The sequence below is a fragment of the Corythoichthys intestinalis genome, chromosome 15 (assembly GCF_030265065.1).
Source record: "Corythoichthys intestinalis isolate RoL2023-P3 chromosome 15, ASM3026506v1, whole genome shotgun sequence".
NCBI lineage: Eukaryota > Metazoa > Chordata > Actinopteri > Syngnathiformes > Syngnathidae > Corythoichthys > Corythoichthys intestinalis.
The window spans coordinates 26,498,384-26,517,067 of record NC_080409.1 but is presented as its reverse complement, the minus strand read 5'-3'; the positions used below and the strand labels follow the sequence as shown (position 1 = coordinate 26,517,067).

The window sequence follows — 18,684 nt, the reverse complement described above, 5'->3', positions numbered from 1 at the left end:
CAGATCTGTTAGATTCAGAATCTGCGGTAGTTCTTGCAGGGCTGATAAACTTTCCTCTCTGGTGTTTGTGTTCTATAGTTTCCTTGGAGTGCAAGATACTGGTGAGCACAGGCCTGTGGAAGAGTGGTTACTATGCTGGCTGGTTGTATGATAGGGAGGTGAAAGGAGTCTCTAGCAGGGAACTCCTTTTGGCACTTGGCTGGCTGCTTGCCGCTGGAATGCTAGAGAAACTTTTGATCCAACGAGTTCAGCAACTGGACAAAACACTACTTCCTCCCGTACTTGTAAGTCCTTCAAGTACAGTGACCACTGTGCTCCATTACTACGCACCATTCAGTTTTTGAATTGGATGTCATTACTGATCCAACCGGAAAAGTGCACTTTAGTAATATGCCCTCTGTACTTTGTTGGGCCTCCTTCACAGCATCAAGTCATTGAGGAATGGAGGTCGATCCGCCTTTGGCACAGTTAAGATGTTAATTATAGCTCAGATTGTTTGCATTTCGGGGTTTCCATTAGGGATGGGAATCTCTGGTTACCTCCTGATACGAGTTGCGATACATGCCTCACGATAACAATTTTCTCGCACTGTGGTGATACAACAACTATTCATACACGGATCAGTAATCAACGATACTCTGCGATACAGCTATTAAAGAGAAAACAAGCTACAGTATTTCAAAATGTAAAAATAAACAATATTGATTTTTTTTTTTTTTTTTGCAATTTGTAGCTGACAATTTTTAAAAACTTTTACCTACCTCTAGAAGACAAAACAAACAAATATTCTTTCTCTTGTCCCAGTCAAGATATTGGACGTCTAGCGCAGTCAATGGCAGGCAATGAATTAAATGAGTGCCTTGTAAGATTTATTTAAAAAAAAAAAAAAGTAGTCATATTTTGTGCATGAAAAGGTTAAGATTATATTTTCCCTTCTTTTAGTTGAAACTTGAGATTCCTCAGGGGCCATTGGTTGAGTGCAGCTCTGTTAAACGACTTCAATGGCTCGTTGGTTTCCTGAGACACCAAGGACGGATGCTGCTGTCCATGCAGGACGAGCAAGCCTCATTATTTCACGCTGTGAGGAAGTTCATCTTTTCTAATTAGCCAAATATATATAATTTGATCACTTTGCTAATGTATGTTAATGAAGTTGATTAACTGCAAGCTGTTAAAGTAGTACAAAATTAATTGTACTTTGACAATTTCTTGAGAGTATTGAGAAATTTAAAGTTGCTCAATGAGAAAAAAGAATCTAAACTAGAAACTGCAATTTCGGGAGAAATTACACACCTTGGTCTTTCCTCTGTGGAGACACAGATCTTAGCCCCACTCAGGTCTATCAATAGAATGGATCATAATGCCAGTCATTGGCAAAAAACAAAGTAAAAGCCGTTAGAAATGAATGGGAGAATTGGACGTCCATGGACGTCAATGGCGGCACCTTTCATAATTGTTAATGGAATCGGGGAAGTTTGGGGGACACGTCCTAATGATATCTAGTCATTTTCTGTTGATTTGGGGAAAAAAAAAAAATTCCCATTGAAAATGAATGGGAAAAATTTTGGACGTCCATGGACGTCAATGGTATCAACTTACATAAGCGTCAATGGAATCCAAGTACATTGGCATCAATAAAATGAACAAACATGAAGAAATGCCATTGGAAATGAATGGGAAGTTTAGACGTCCATGAACGTCAATGGCATCACCCTCCATAAGCGGCAATGCAATCGGGGACATTTGGGGGAAACGTCCTAATGATATCTAGTCATTTTCTGTTGATTTGGGAAAAAAAAAAAAAAATCCCATTGAAAATGAATGGGAAAAATTTTGGACGTCCATGGACGTCAATGGTATCAACTTACATAAGCGTCAATGGAATCCAAGTACATTGGCATCAATAAAATGAACAAACATGAAGAAATGGCTTTGGAAATGATTGGGAAGTTTGGACGTCCATGGACGTCAATGGCATCACCCCCCATAAGCGGTAATGCAATCGGGGACATTTGGGGGACACGTCCTAATGATATCTAGTCATTTTCTGTTGATTTGGGAAAAAAAAAAAAAATCCCATTGAAAATGAATGGGAAAAATTTTGGACGTCCATGGACGTCAATGGTATCAACTTACATAAGCGTCAATGGAATCCAAGTACATTGGCATCAATAAAATGAACAAACATGAAGAAATGGCTTTGGAAATGATTGGGAAGTTTGGACGTCCATGGACGTCAATGGCATCACCCCCCATAAGCGGTAATGCAATCGGGGACATTTGGGGGACACGTCCTAATGATATCTAGTCATTTTCTGTTGATTTGGGGAAAAAAAAAAAATTCCCATTGAAAATGAATGGGAAAAATTTTGGACGTCCATGGACGTCAATGGTATCAACTTACATAACCGTCAATGGAATCCAAGTACATTGGCATCAAAAGAATGAACAAACATGAAGAAATGCCATTGGAAATGAATGGGAAGTTTGGACGTCCCTGGACGTCAATGGCATCACCCTCCATAAGTAGCAATGCAATCGGGGACATTTGGGGGACAGGTCCTATTGATATCTAGTCATTTTCTGTTGATTTGGGGAAAAAAAAAAATTTCCCATTGAAAATGAATGGGAAAAATTTTGGACGTCCATGGACGTCAATGGTATCAACTTACATAAGCGTCAATGGAATCCAAGTACATTGGCATCAATAAAATGAACAAACATGAAGAAATGCCATTGGAAATGAATGGGAAGTTTAGACGTCCATGAACGTCAATGGCATCACCCTCCATAAGCGGCAATGCAATCGGGGACATTTGGGGGAAACGTCCTAATGATATCTAGTCATTTTCTGTTGATTTGGGAAAAAAAAAAAAAAATCCCATTGAAAATGAATGGGAAAAATTTTGGACGTCCATGGACGTCAATGGTATCAACTTACATAAGCGTCAATGGAATCCAAGTACATTGGCATCAATAAAATGAACAAACATGAAGAAATGGCTTTGGAAATGATTGGGAAGTTTGGACGTCCATGGACGTCAATGGCATCACCCCCCATAAGCGGTAATGCAATCGGGGACATTTGGGGGACACGTCCTAATGATATCTAGTCATTTTCTGTTGATTTGGGGAAAAAAAAAAAATTCCCATTGAAAATGAATGGGAAAAATTTTGGACGTCCATGGACGTCAATGGTATCAACTTACATAACCGTCAATGGAATCCAAGTACATTGGCATCAAAAGAATGAACAAACATGAAGAAATGCCATTGGAAATGAATGGGAAGTTTGGACGTCCCTGGACGTCAATGGCATCACCCTCCATAAGTAGCAATGCAATCGGGGACATTTGGGGGACAGGTCCTATTGATATCTAGTCATTTTCTGTTGATTTGGGGAAAAAAAAAAATTTCCCATTGAAAATGAATGGGAAAAATTTTGGACGTCCATGGACGTCAATGGTATCAACTTACATAAGCGTCAATGGAATCCAAGTACATTGGCATCAATAAAATGAACAAACATGAAGAAATGCCATTGGAAATGAATGGGAAGTTTAGACGTCCATGAACGTCAATGGCATCACCCTCCATAAGCGGCAATGCAATCGGGGACATTTGGGGGAAACGTCCTAATGATATCTAGTCATTTTCTGTTGATTTGGGAAAAAAAAAAAAAAATCCCATTGAAAATGAATGGGAAAAATTTTGGACGTCCATGGACGTCAATGGTATCAACTTACATAAGCGTCAATGGAATCCAAGTACATTGGCATCAATAAAATGAACAAACATGAAGAAATGGCTTTGGAAATGATTGGGAAGTTTGGACGTCCATGGACGTCAATGGCATCACCCCCCATAAGCGGTAATGCAATCGGGGACATTTGGGGGACACGTCCTAATGATATCTAGTCATTTTCTGTTGATTTGGGGAAAAAAAAAAAATTCCCATTGAAAATGAATGGGAAAAATTTTGGACGTCCATGGACGTCAATGGTATCAACTTACATAACCGTCAATGGAATCCAAGTACATTGGCATCAAAAGAATGAACAAACATGAAGAAATGCCATTGGAAATGAATGGGAAGTTTGGACGTCCCTGGACGTCAATGGCATCACCCTCCATAAGCAGCAATGCAATCGGGGACATTTGGGGGACAGGTCCTATTGATATCTAGTCATTTTCTGTTGATTTGGGGAAAAAAAAAAATTTCCCATTGAAAATGAATGGGTAAAATTTTGGACGTCCATGGACGTCAATGGCAGCACCCCCCATAAGCGTCAATGGAATTGGGGACGTTTGGGATATACGTCCTATTGATATCTGGTCATTTTCTGTTGATTTGGAGAAATTTAGTTTTTTCCCCATTGAAAATGAATGGGAAAAATTTTGGACGTCCATGTAAGTCAATGGCGGCACCCTTCATAAGCGTCAATGGAATTGGGGAAGTTTGGGGGACACGTCCTATTGATATCTGGTCATTTTCTGTTGATTTGGGGTAATTTTGTTTTTTCCCCATTGAAAATGAATGGGAAAAATTTTGGACGTCCATGGCAGTCAATGGCATCGACATCTATATAGTCAGTTGAATCCAAGTACATTGGCATCAGTAGATTCGACATGCATGGCCGTCAATGGCATCAATGCAATGTAAATTCCATTGGAAATCCCATTGGAAGTGAATGGGACTTTTCCCATTCGAAATGAATGGGATAGTTTTTGGCAAATTTCCGAGGAAGCGTAATTTTTTTCCAAATTCTGTATACAACTTTTATGCCCCTCACCGTCCCGGAATTTTTGATGCCCAAATTATGTGATTTGGTCAAAAATTGTAGGACTAGATACATTTTGAAACTTTTTTTTTTTTCACGGAAAATGGCCGTTTACGGACGAACGGAAAAATTTTCGGGGCCATTTGTAAAGTTTCCTGTGTCACGCGAAAATTCCGGTCGTGCCGATACTTGAACGGTGCCGATCGGTCTAACGGTTCGGGCTGTGAAGCGCGCGTTTTTTTTCCATTCAAAATGAATAGGAAAGTTTTTGGCAAATTTCCGGGGAACCGTAAATTTTTGCCAAATTCTGTATACAACTTTTATGCCCCTCACCGTCCCGGAATTTTTGATGCCCAAATTATGTGATTTGGTCAAAAATTGTAGGACTAGATACATTTTTAAACTTTTTTTATTTTTCGGAAAATTGCCGTTTACGGGCGAACGGAAAATTTTTCGTGGCGGTTTGAAAAATTCCCATCGTCACACGAAAAATCCGGTCGTGCCGATACTTGAACGGTGCCGATCGGTGCTACGGTTTGGGCTGTGCGTTGGCTCAAAAAAACGCGGAGAATAAGATGAATAACTAGAAACTGCAATTTCGGGAGAAATTACACACCTTGGTCTTTCCTCTGTGGAGATACAGATCTTAGCCCCACTCAGGTCTATCAATAGAATGGATCATAATGCCAGTCATTGGCAAAAAACAAAGTAAAAGCCGTTAGAAATGAATGGGAGAATTGGACGTCCATGGACGTCAATGGCGGCACCTTTCATAATTGTTAATGGAATCGGGGAAGTTTGGGGGACACGTCCTAATGATATCTAGTCATTTTCTGTTGATTTTGGGAAAAAAAAAAAATCCCATTGAAAATGAATGGGAAAATTTTTGGACGTCCATGGACGTCAATGGTATCAACTTACATAAGCGTCAATGGAATCCAAGTACATTGGCATCAATAGAATGAACAAACATGAAGAAATGCCATTGGAAATGAATGGGAAGTTTGGACGTCCATGGACGTCAATGGCATCACCCCCCATAAGCGGCAATGCAATCGGGGACATTTGGGGGACACGTCCTAATGATATCTAGTCATTTTCTGTTGATTTGGGGAAAAAAAAAAAATTCCCATTGAAAATGAATGGGAAAAATTTTGGACGTCCATGGACGTCAATTGTATCAACTTACATAAGCGTCAATGGATACCAAGTACATTGGCATCAATAGAATGAACAAACATGAAGAAATGCCATTAGAAATTAATGGGAAGTTTGGACGTCCATAGACGTCAATGGCATCACCCTCCATAAGCAGCAATACAATCGGGGACATTTGGGGTACATGTCCTATTGATATATGGTCATTTTTTGTTGATTTGGGAAAAAAAAAAAAAATTCCCATTGAAAATGAATGGGAAAAATTTTGGACGTCCATGGACGTCAATGGTATCAACTTACATAAGCGTCATTGAATACCAAGTACATTGGCATCAATAGAATGAACAAACATGAAGAAATGCCATTAGAAATTAATGGGAAGTTTGGACGTCCATGGCCGTCAATGGCATCACCCTCCATAAGCAGCAATACAATCGGGGACATTTGGGGTACACGTCCTATTGATATCTGGTCATTTTTTGTTGATTTGGGGAAAAAAAAAAATTCCCATTGAAAATGAATGGGAAAAATTTTGGACGTCCATGGACGTCAATGGTATCAACTTACATAAGCGTCAATGGATACCAAGTACATTGGCATCAATAGAATGAACAAACATGAAGAAATGCCATTAGAAATTAATGGGAAGTTTGGACGTCCATGGACGTCAATGGCATCACCCTCCATAAGCAGCAATACAATCGGGGACATTTGGGGGACACGTCCTATTGATATTTAGTCATTTTCTTTTGATTTGGGAGAAGAAAAAAAATTTCCCATTGAAAATGAATGGGAAAAATTTTGGACGTCCATGGACGTCAATGGTGTCAACTTACATAAGCGTCAATGGAATCCAAGTACATTGGCATCAATAGAATGAACAAACATGAAGAAATGCCATTGGAAATGTATGGGAAGTTTGGACGTCCCTGGACGTCAATGGCATCACCCTCCATAAGCAGCAATGCAATCGGGGACATTTGGGGGACACGTCCTATTGATATCTAGTCATTTTCTGTTGATTTGGGGGAAAAAAAAAATTTCCCATTGAAAATGAATGGGAAAATTTTTGGACGTCCATGGATGTCAATGGCAGCACCCCCCATAAGCGTCAATGGAGTTGGGGACGTTTAGGGTATACGTCCTATTGATATCTGGTCATTTTCTGTCGATTTGGAGAAATTTAGTTTTTTCCCCATTGAAAATGAATGGGGAAAATTTTGGACGTCCATGGAAGTCAATGGCAGCACCCCCCATAAGCGTCAATGGAATTGGGGAAGTTTGGGGGACACGTCCTATTGATATCTGGCCATTTTCTGTTTATTTGGGGAAATTTTGTTTTTTCCCCATTGAAAATGAATGGGAAAAATTTTGGACGTCCGTGGCAGTCAATGGCATCGACATCCATATAGTCAATTGAATCCAAGTACATTGGCATCAGTAGATTCGACATGCATGGCCGTCAATGGCATCAATGCAATGTAAATTCCATTGGAAATCCCATTGGAAGTGAATGGGATTTTTCCCATTCGAAATGAATGGGATAGTTTTTGGCAAATTTCCGAGGAAGCGTAATTTTTTTCCAAATTCTGTATACAACTTTTATGCCCCTCACCGTCCCGGAATTTTTGATGCCCAAATTATGTGATTTGGTCAAAAATTGTAGGACTAGATACATTTTGAAACTTTTTTTTTTTTCACGGAAAATTGCCGTTTACGGACGAACGGAAAATTTTTCGGGGCCATTTGTAAAGTTTCCTGTGTCACGCGAAAATTCCGGTCGTGCCGATACTTGAACGGTGCCGATCGGTCTAACGGTTCGGGCTGTGAAGCGCGCGTTTTTTTTCCATTCAAAATGAATAGGAAAGTTTTTGGCAAATTTCCGGGGAACCGTAAATTTTTGCCAAATTCTGTATACAACTTTTATGCCCCTCACCGTCCCGGAATTTTTGATGCCCAAATTATGTGATTTGGTCAAAAATTGTAGGACTAGATACATTTTGAAACTTTTTTTATTTTTCGGAAAATTGCCGTTTACGGGCGAACGGAAAATTTTTCGTGGCGGTTTGAAAAATTCCCATCGTCACGCGAAAATTCCGGTCGTGCCGATACTTGAACTGTGCCGATCGGTGCTACGGTTTGGGCTGTGCGTTGGCTCAAAAAAACGCGGAGAATAAGATGAATAAATAACTAGAAACTGCAATTTCGGGAGAAATTACACACCTTGGTCTTTCCTCTGTGGAGATACAGATCTTAGCCCCACTCAGGTCTATCAATAGAATGGATGATAATGCCAGTCATTGGCACAAAACAAAAAGCCATTAGAAATGAACTGGAGAATTGGACGTCCATGGACGTCAATGGCGGCACCCTTCATAATTGTTAATGCAATCGGAGACATTTGGGGGACACGTCCTATTGATATCTAGTCATTTTCTGTTGATTTGTGGAAAAAAAAAAAATTCCCATTGAAAATGAATGGGAAAAATTTTGGACGTCCATGGACGTCACTGGTATCAACTTACATAAGCGTCAATGGAATCCAAGTACATTGGCATCAATAGAATGAACAAACATGAAGAAATGCCATTGGAAATTAATGGGAAGTTTGGACGTCCATGGACGTCAATGGCATCACCCTCCATAAGCGGCAATGCAATCGGGGACATTTGGGGGACATGTCCTATTGATATCTAGTCATTTTCTGTTGATTTGGGGAAAAAAAAAAAATTCCCATTGAAAATGAATGGGAAAAATTTTGGACGTCCATGGACGTCAATGGTATCAACTTACATAAGCGTCAATGGAATCCAAGTACATTGGCATCAATAGAATGAACAAACATGAAGAAATGCCATTGGAAATGAATGGGAAGTTTGGACGTCCGTGGACGTCAATGGCATCACCCTCCATAAGCAGCAATGCAATCGGGCACATTTGGGGGAAACGTCCTATTGATATCTAGTCATTTTCTGTTGATTTGGGGAAAAAAAAAAAATTCCCATTGAAAATGAATGGGAAAAATTTTGGACGTCCATGGACGTCAATGGTATCAACTTACATAAGCGTCAATGGAATCCAAGTACATTGGCATCAATAGAATGAACAAACATGAAGAAATGCCATTGGGATTTAATGGGAAGTTTGGACGTCCCTGGATGTCAATGGCATCACCCTCCATAAGCAGCAATGCAATTGGGGACATTTGGGGGACACGTCCTATTGATATCTAGTCATTTTCTGTTGATTTGGGGAAAAAAAAAAAATTCCCATTGAAAATGAATGGGTAAAATTTTGGACGTCCATGGACGTCAATGGCAGCACCCCCCATAAGCGTCAATGGAGTTGGGGACGTTTGGGTATACGTCCTATTGATATCTGGTCATTTTCTGTTGATTTGGAGAAATGTAGTTTTTTCCCCATTGAAAATGAATGGGAAAAATTTTGGACGTCCATGTAAGTCAATGGCGGCACTCTTCATAAGCGTCAATGGAATTGGGGAAGTTTGGGGGACACGTCCTATTGATATCTGGTCATTTTCTGTTGATTTGGGGTAATTTTGTTTTTTCCCCATTGAAAATGAATGGGAAAAATTTTGGACGTCCATGGCAGTCAATGGCATCGACATCCATATAATCAATTGAATCCAAGTACATTGGCATCAGTAGATTTGACATGCATGGCCGTCAATGGCATCAATGCAATGTAAATTCCATTGGAAATCCCATTGGAAGTGAATGGGACTTTTCCCATTCGAAATGAATGGGATAGTTTTTGGCAAAATTCCGAGGAAGCGTAATTTTTTTCCAAATTCTGTATACAACTTTTATGCCCCTCACCGTCCCGGAATTTTTGATGCCCAAATTATGTGATTTGGTCAAAAATTGTAGGACTAGATACATTTTGAAACTTTTTTGTTTTTCACGGAAAATTGCCGTTTACGGACGAACGGAAAAATTTTCGGGGCCATTTGTAAAGTTTCCTGTGTCACGCGAAAATTCCGGTCGTGCCGATACTTGAACGGTGCCGATCGGTCTAACGGTTCGGGCTGGGAAGCGCGCGTTTTTTTTCCATTCAAAATGAATAGGAAAGTTTTTGGCAAATTTCCGGGGAACCGTAAATTTTTGCCAAATTCTGTATACAACTTTTATGCCCCTCACCGTCCCGGAATTTTTGATGCCCAAATTATGTGATTTGGTCAAAAATTGTAGGACTAGATACATTTTGAAACTTTTTTTATTTTTCGGAAAATTGCCGTTTAAGGGCGAACGGAAAATTTTTCGGGGCCGTTTGGAAAATTCCCATCGTCGCGCGAAAATTCCGGTCGTGCCGATACTTGAACGGTGCCGATCGGTGGTACGGTTCGTGCTGTGCGGCGCGCCGAAAAAAACGTCAACAATTATTGAATAATAATAATAAAGAAATAAAAAATAAAGAAGTACAATAAAGTTGTACAACAACATAACCTTGTTCTTTCCCTTGGAAAGACCAAGGTAATAAGTACAATAAAGTTGCACAATAACAATACCTTGTTCTTTCTTTCAGAAAGACCAAGGTAATAACTAGAAACTGCAATTTCGGGAGAAATTACACCTTGGTCTTTCCTCTGTGGAGATACAAATCTTAGCCCCACTCAGGTCTATCAATAGAATGGACCATAATGCCAGTCAATGGCACTAAACAAAGTAAAAGCCATTAGAAAAGATTGGGAGAATTGGACGTCCATGTCCGTTAATGGCAGCACCCTCCATAAGCGTCAATGTAATTGGGGAAGTTTGGGGGACACGTCCTATTGATATGTAGTCATTTTCTTTTGATTTTGGGAAAAAAAAAAAAATCCCATTGAAAATGAATGGGAAAAAATTTGGACGTCCATAGACGTCAATGGCAGCACCCCCCATAAGCGTCAATGGAAGCAGGGAAGTTTGGGGGACATGTCCTATTGATATCTGGTCATTTTCTGTTGATTTGGTGAAATTTTGTTTTTTCCCCATTGAAAATGAATGGGAAAATTTTTGGACGTCCATGGCCGTCAATGGCATCGACATCCATATAGTCAATAGGATCCAAGTACATTGGCATCAGTAGATTCGACATGCATGGCCGTCAATGGCATCAATGCAATGTAAATTCCATTGAAAGTGAATGGGAACTTTTCCCATTAGAAATGAATGGGAGAGTTTTTGGCAAATTTCTGGGGAACCGTAAGTTTTTTCCAAATTCTGTATACAACTTTTATGCCCCTCACCGTCCCGGAATTTTTGATACCCAAATTATGTGATTTGGTCAAAAATTGTAGGACTAGATACATTTTTAAACTTTTTTTTTTTTTCGGAAAATTGCCGTTTACGGGCGAACGGAAAATTTTTCGTGGCGTTTTGAAAAATTCCCATCGTCACGCGAAAATTCCGGTCATGCCGATACTTGAACGGTGCCGATCGGGGCTACGGTTTAGGCTGTGCGTTGGCTCAAAAAAACGCGGAGAATAAGATGAATAAATAACTAGAAACTGCAATTTCTTGAGAAATTACACCTTGGTCTTTCCTCTGTGGAGATACAGATCTTAGCCCCACTTAGGTCTATCAATAGAATGGACCATAATGCCAGTCAATGGCACGAAACAAAGTAAAAGCCATTAGAAATGAATGGGAGAATTGGACGTCCATGGACGTCAATGGCGGCACCCTTCATAATTGTTAATGGAATTGGGGAAGTTTGGGGGACACGTCCTATTGATATCTTGTCATTTTCTGTTGATTTGGGGGAAAAAAAAAATTCCCATTGAAAATGAATGGGAAAAAATTTGGACGTCCATGGACGTCAACGGTATCAACTTACATAGGCGTCAATGGAATCCAAGTACATTGGCATCAATAGAATGAAAAAATATAATTAAATGCCATTAGAAATGAATGGGACATTTGGACGTCCATGGACATCAATGGCATCACCCTCCATAAGCGGCAATGCAATCGGGGACATTTGGGGGACACGGCCTAATGATATCTAGTCATTTTCTGTTGATTTGGGGAAAAAAAAAAAATTCCCATTGAAAATGAATGGGAAAAATTTTGGACGTCCATGGACGTCAATGGTATCAACTTATAGAGGCGTCAATGGAATCCAAGTACATTGGCATCAAGAGAATGAAAAAACATAATTTATAGCCATTAGAAATGAATGGGACATTTGGACGTCCATGGCCGTCAATGGCGGTACCCGCCATAAGCTTCAATGGAATTGGGGAAGTTTGGGGGACACGTCCTATTGATATCTGGTCATATTTTATTGATTTGGGGAAAAAAAAAAAAATTCCCATTGAAAATGAATGGGAAAAATTTTGGACGTCCATGGACGTCAATGGTATCAACTTACATAAGCGTCAATAGAATCCAAGTACATTGGCATCAATAGAATGAACAAACATGAAGAAATGCCATTGGAAAAATGAATGGGAAGTTTGGACGTCCATGGACGTCAATGGCATCACCCTCCATAAGCGGCAATGCAATCGGGGACATTTGGGGGACACGTCCTAATGATATCTAGTCATTTTCTGTTGATTTGGGGAAAAAAAAAAATTCCCATTGAAAATGAATGGGAAAAATTTTGGACGTCCATGGACGTCAATGGTATCAACTTACATAAGCGTCAATTGAATCCAAGTACATTGGCATCAATAGAATGAACAAACATGAAGAAATGCCATTGGAAATGAATGGGAAGTTTGGACGTCCATGAACGTCAATGGCATCACCCTCCATAAGCGTAAATGGAATTGGGGAAGTTTGGGGGACACGTCCTATTGACATCTAGTCATTTTCTGTTGATTTGGGGAAATTTAGTTTTTTCCCCATTGAAAATGAATGGGAAAAATTTTGGACGTCCATGGACGTCAATGGCAGCACCCCCCATAAGCGTCAATGGAGTTGGGGACGTTTGGGGTATACGTCCTATTAATATCTGGTCATTTTCTGTTGATTTGGGGAAATTTAGTTTTTTCCCCATTGAAAATGAATGGGAAAAATTTTGGACGTCCATGGCCGTCAATGGCAGAACCCCCTATAAGCGTCAATGGAGTTGGGGACGTTTGGGGGACACGTCCTATTGATATCTGGTCATTTTCTGTTGATTTGGGGAAATGTAGTTTTTTCCCCATTGAAAATGAATGGGAAAAATTTTGGACGTCCATGGCCGTCATTGGCATCGACATCCATATAGTCAATTGAATCCAAGTACATTGGCATCAATAGATTCGACATTTATGGCCGTCAATGGCATCAATGATGTAAATTCCAATGGAAATCCCATTGGAAGTGAATGGGAAATTTTCCCATTAGAAATGAATGGGATAGTTTTTGGCAAATATCCGGGGAACCGTAATTTTTTTCCAAATTCTGTATACAATCTTTATGCCCCCCACCGTCCCGGAATTTTTGATGTCCAATTTATGTGATTTGGTCAAAAATTGTAGGACAAGTAGCGTTTTGAAACTTTTGTTTTTTTTACGGAAAATTGCCGTTTACGGGCAAACGGAAAATTTTTCGGGGCCGTTTGAAAAAGACCCTGCGTCGCACGAAAATTCCGGTCATGCCAAAACTTGAACGATGGCGATCGGTGCTATGGTTCGGGCTGTGAAGCGCACGTTTTTTTTCCATTCAAAATGAATAGGAAAGTTTTTGGCAAATTTCCGGGGAACCGTAAATTTTTGTCAAATTCTGTATACAACTTTTATGCCCCTCACCGTCCCGGAATTTTTGATACCCAAATTATGTGATTTGGTCAAAAATTGTAGGACAAGTAGCGTTTTGAAACTTTTTTTTTTTTTCGGAAATTTGCCGTTTACGGGCGAACGGAAAATTTTTCGGGGCCGTTTGAAAAATTCCCATCGTCGCGCGAAAATTCCGGTCGTGCCGATACTTGAACGGTGCCGATCGGTGCTACGGTTCGGGCTGCGCGGCGCGCCGAAAAAAACGTCAACAATTATTGAATAATAATAATAATAAAGAATAATAATAAAGAAGTACAATAAAGTTGTACAACAACATAACCTTGTTCTTTCCCTTGGAAAGACCAAGGTAATAATAATAATAATAATAAGTACAATAAAGTTGTAGAATATCATTACCTTGTTCTTTCCTTTGGAAAGACCAAGGTAATAATAATAACTAGAAACTGCAATTTCGGGAGAAATTACACACCTTGGTCTTTCCTCTGTGGAGATACAGATCTTAGCCCCACTCAGGTCTATCAATAGAATGGACCATAATGCCAGTCAATGGCACTAAACAAAGTAAAAGCCATGAGAAAAGATTGGGAGAATTGGACGTCCATGTCCGTCAATGGCAGCACCCTCCATAAGCGTCAATGCAATCGGGGACATTTGGGGGACACGTCCTAATGATATGTAGTCATTTTTTGTTGATTTGGGGGGGAAAAAAAATTCCCATTGAAAATGAATGGGAAAAATTTTGGACGTCCATGGACGTCAATGGTATCAACTTACATAAGTGTCAATGGAATCCAAGTACATTGGCATCAATAGAATGAACAAACATGAAGAAATGCCATTGGAAATGAATGGGAAGTTTGGACGTCCATGAACGTCAATGGCATCACCCTCCATAAGCAGCAATGCAATCGGGGACATTTGGGGGACACGTCCTATTGATATCTAGTCATTTTCTGTTGATTTGGGGAAAAAAAAAAAATTCCCATTGAAAATGAATGGGAAAAATTTTGGACGTCCATGGACGTCAATGGTATCAACTTACATAAGCGTCAATAGAATCCAAGTACATTTGCATCAATAGAATGAAAAAACATAATTAAATGGCATTAGAAATGAATGGGAAATTTGGACGTACATGGCCGTCAATGGCGGCGCCCTTCATAAGCGTCAATGGAATTGGACTAGTTTGGGGGACACGTCCTTTTGATATCAGGTCGTTTTTTTGTTGATTTGGGGGGAAAAAAAATTCCCATTGAAAATGAATGGGAAAAATTTTGGACGTCCATTGACGTCAATGGTATCAACTTACAATGGAATCCAAGTACATTGGCATCAATAGAATGAAAAAACATAATTAAAAATAAATGGGAAATTTGGACGTCCATGGACGTCAATGGCATCACCCTCCATAAGTGTAAATGGAATTGGGGAAGTTTGGGGGACACGTCCTATTGATATCTAGTCATTTTCTTTTGATTTTTGGAAAAAAAAAAAATTCCAATTGAAAATGACTTTGATGCGGGAGGTCGTAGGATCGAACCTCTGTTAATACCAAGTTAGCTTTTGTCAATGCCTGTATCACATACATGATAACTTTATATACATATCACACAACACTGCATTTAGCAGATGGATAGCTCAGTGTTAATATCGCTGACCTTGGTACGAGAGGATGGTGGTTCGATCCCCGGTCAGTTTCCTACTTTATGCGTATACCTCAGAGTGGATTGGACGTCGCCGACGTCAAAAGAGCGGATGACGCCAACGTCCATCGAGAGGACGGCGCCGACGATCAACGAACGGATGGTGACGACGTCCAACGAGCAAACGGCGGCGACGTCAAAAGTTAGCGCGAGAGGCTGACGTCACCGACGTCAAAAGAGCAGATGATGCCGATATCCCACGTGGGACAGTGACAACGTTCAACAAGCAAACGTCAAAAGTGCAGAATGCGATGTCCAAGACGTCAAAAGAGCAGATGACGCCGACGTCCCCGACGATCAACAAACGGATGGTGACGACGTCCAACGAGCAAACGGCGCCGACGTCAAAAGTTAGCGTGAGAGGCCGACGTCAAAAGAGCAGATGACGCCGACATCCCATGTGGGACAGTGACAACGTTCAACAAGCAAAAGTCAAAAGTGCAGAATACGATGTCCAACGAGCGGACGTCATCGACGTCCAAGACCTCAAAAGAGCAGATGACGCCGACGTCCATCGAGCGCACGGTGCCGACATCTCACGTGGAACAGTGACGACGTTCAACAAGCAAACGTCAAAAGTGCAGAATGCGCCGTCTAACGAGCGGACGTCACCGACGTCCAAAGTGCAGAATGCGCCGTCCAACGAGCGGACATCACCGACTTCCAAACTGCTGACGGCGCCGACGTCCAACGAGCGGACGTCACCGACGTCCAAAGTGCTGACGCTGCCGACGTCCAACGTGGGACAATGACGACGTTCAACAAGCAAACGTCAAAAGTGCAGAATGCGCCATCTTACGTCCAACGAGCGGATGGTGACGATGTCAAAAGAGTGGACGACGCCGACGTCCAAAGTTTGGCGACGTCCAACGAGCGGACGTCACCAACGTCCAAGACGTCAAAAGAGCAGATGACGCCGACGTCCATCGAGAGGACGGTGCCGACATCTCACGTGGAACAGTGACGACGTTCAACAAGCAAACGTCAAAAGTGCAGAATGCGCCGTCCAACGAGCGGACGTCACCGACGTCCAAAGTGCTGACGCTGCCGACGTCCATCGAGCGGACGGTGCCGACGTCCAACGTGGGACAATGACGACGTTCAACAAGCAAACGTCAAAAGTGCAGAATGCGCCGTCTTACGTCCAACGAGCGGATGGTGACGATGTCAAAAGAGTGGACGACGCCGACGTCCAAAGTTTGGCGACGTCCAACGAGCGGACGTCACCGACGTCCTAATTGCTGTCGCTGCCGACGTCCAAAGTGCTGACGCTGCCGACATCCAACATAAAGACGGCGCCGACTTCCAACGAGCGGACGGCGCCGACGTCCAATGAGCGGACGGTGATGACGTCCAACTAGCAAACGTCGCCGACGTCCAACATGCGGATGACGCCGACGTCCAGTCGACGAAGTCCAACGTGCGGATGACGCCGACGTCCCATAAATTCCCATTGAAAATGAATGGGAAAAATTTTGGACGTCCATGGACGTCAATGGTATCAACTTACATAGGCGTCAATGGAATCCAAGTACATTGGCATCAATAAAATGAAAAAACATAATTAAATGCCATTAGAAATGAATGGGAAATTTGGACGTCCATGGACGTCAATGGTATCAACTTAAATAAGCGTCAATGGATACCAAGTACATTGGCATCAATAGAATGAACAAACATGAAGAAATGCCATTGGAAATGAATGGGAAGTTTGGACGTCCGTGGACGTCAATGGCATCACCCTCCATAAGAGGCAATGCAATCGGGGACATTTGGGGGACACGTCCTATTGATATCTAGTCATTTTCTGTTGATTTGGGGAAAAAAAAAAAATTCCCATTGAAAATGAATGGGAAAAATTTTGGACGTCCATGGACGTCAATGGTATCAACTTACATAAGCGTCAATGGAATCCAAATACATTGGCATCAATAGAATGAACAAACATGAAGAAACGCCATTGGAAATTAATGGGAAGTTTGGACGTCCGTGGACGCCAATGGCATCACCCTCCATAAGCAGCAATGCAATCGGGGACATTTGGGGGACACGTCCTATTGATATCTAGTCATTTTCTGTTGATTTGGGGAAAAAAAAAATTTCCCATTGAAAATGAATGGGAAAAATTTTGGACGTCCATGGACGTCAATGGCAGCACCCTTCATAAGCGTCAATGGAGTTGGGGACGTTTGGGGTATACGTCCTATTGATATCTGGTCATTTTCTGTTGATTTGGAGAAATTTAGTTTTTTCCCCATTGAAAATGAATGGGAAAAATTTTGGACGTCCATGGAAGTCAATGGCGGCACCCTTCATAAGCGTCAATGGAATTGGGGAAGTTTGGGGGACACGTCCTATTGATATCTGGTCATTTTCTGTTGATTTGGGGAAATTTAGTTTTTTCCCCATTGAAAATGAATGGGAAAAATTTTGGACGTCCATGGCCGTCAATGGCATCGACATCCATATAGTCAATTGAATCCAAGTACATTGGCATCAGTAGATTCGACATGCATGGCCGTCAATGGCATCAATGCAATGTAAATTCCATTGGAAATCCCATTGGAAGTGAATGGGACTTTTCCCATTCGAAATGAATGGGATAGTTTTTGGCAAATTTCCGAGGAAGCGTAATTTTTTTCCAAATTCTGTATACAACTTTTATGCCCCTCACCGTCCCGGAATTTTTGATGCCCAAATTGTGTGATTTGGTCAAAAATTGTAGGACTAGATACATTTTGAAACTTTTTTTTTTTTCCGGAAAATTGCCGTTTACGGGCGAAGGGAAAATTTTTCGGGTCCGTTTGAAAAATTCGCATCGTTGCGCGAAAATTCCGGTCGTGCCGATATTTGAACGGTGCCGATCGGTCAAACGGTTCGGGCTGTGCAGCGTGCGTTTTTTTTTCATTCAAAATGAATAGGAAAGTTTTTGGCAAATTTCCGGGGAACCGTAAATTTTTGCCAAATTCTGTATACAACTTTTATGCCCCTCATCGTCCCGGAATTTTTGATACCCAAATTATGTGATTTGGTCAAAAATTGTAGGACTAGATACATTTTTTAACTTTTTTTTTTTTTCGGAAAATTGCCGTTTACGGGCGAACGGAAAATTTTTCGGGGGATTTTGAAAAAGTCCCTGCGTCGCGCGAAAAATCCGGTCGTGCCGATACTTCAACGGTGCCGATCGGTGGTATGGTTCGGGCTGCGCGGCGCGCCGAAAAAACGCGGAGAATAAGATGAAGATATAATAAATAATAATAACTAGAAACTGCAATTTCGGGAGAAATTACACACCTTGGTCTTTCCTCTG

General features: G+C 41.1%; 1 protein-coding gene across 2 annotated transcripts in view; it reads left to right on the top strand.

Annotated features, from left to right (window-relative positions):
- The window catches only part of LOC130930784 (dynein axonemal light chain 1-like), a 44,897-nt gene that overhangs the window by 12,492 nt on the left and 13,721 nt on the right, over positions 1–18,684 (top strand). The window contains exons 3-4 of one of the 2 annotated variants that reach the window (XM_057858900.1): positions 79–284; positions 943–1,080. In XM_057858900.1, coding sequence (XP_057714883.1) covers positions 79–284; positions 943–1,080 — 344 coding nt within the window. The remainder of the gene's footprint in view (positions 1–78; positions 285–942; positions 1,081–18,684) is intronic. The other variant, XM_057858901.1, reaches the window with a different exon arrangement.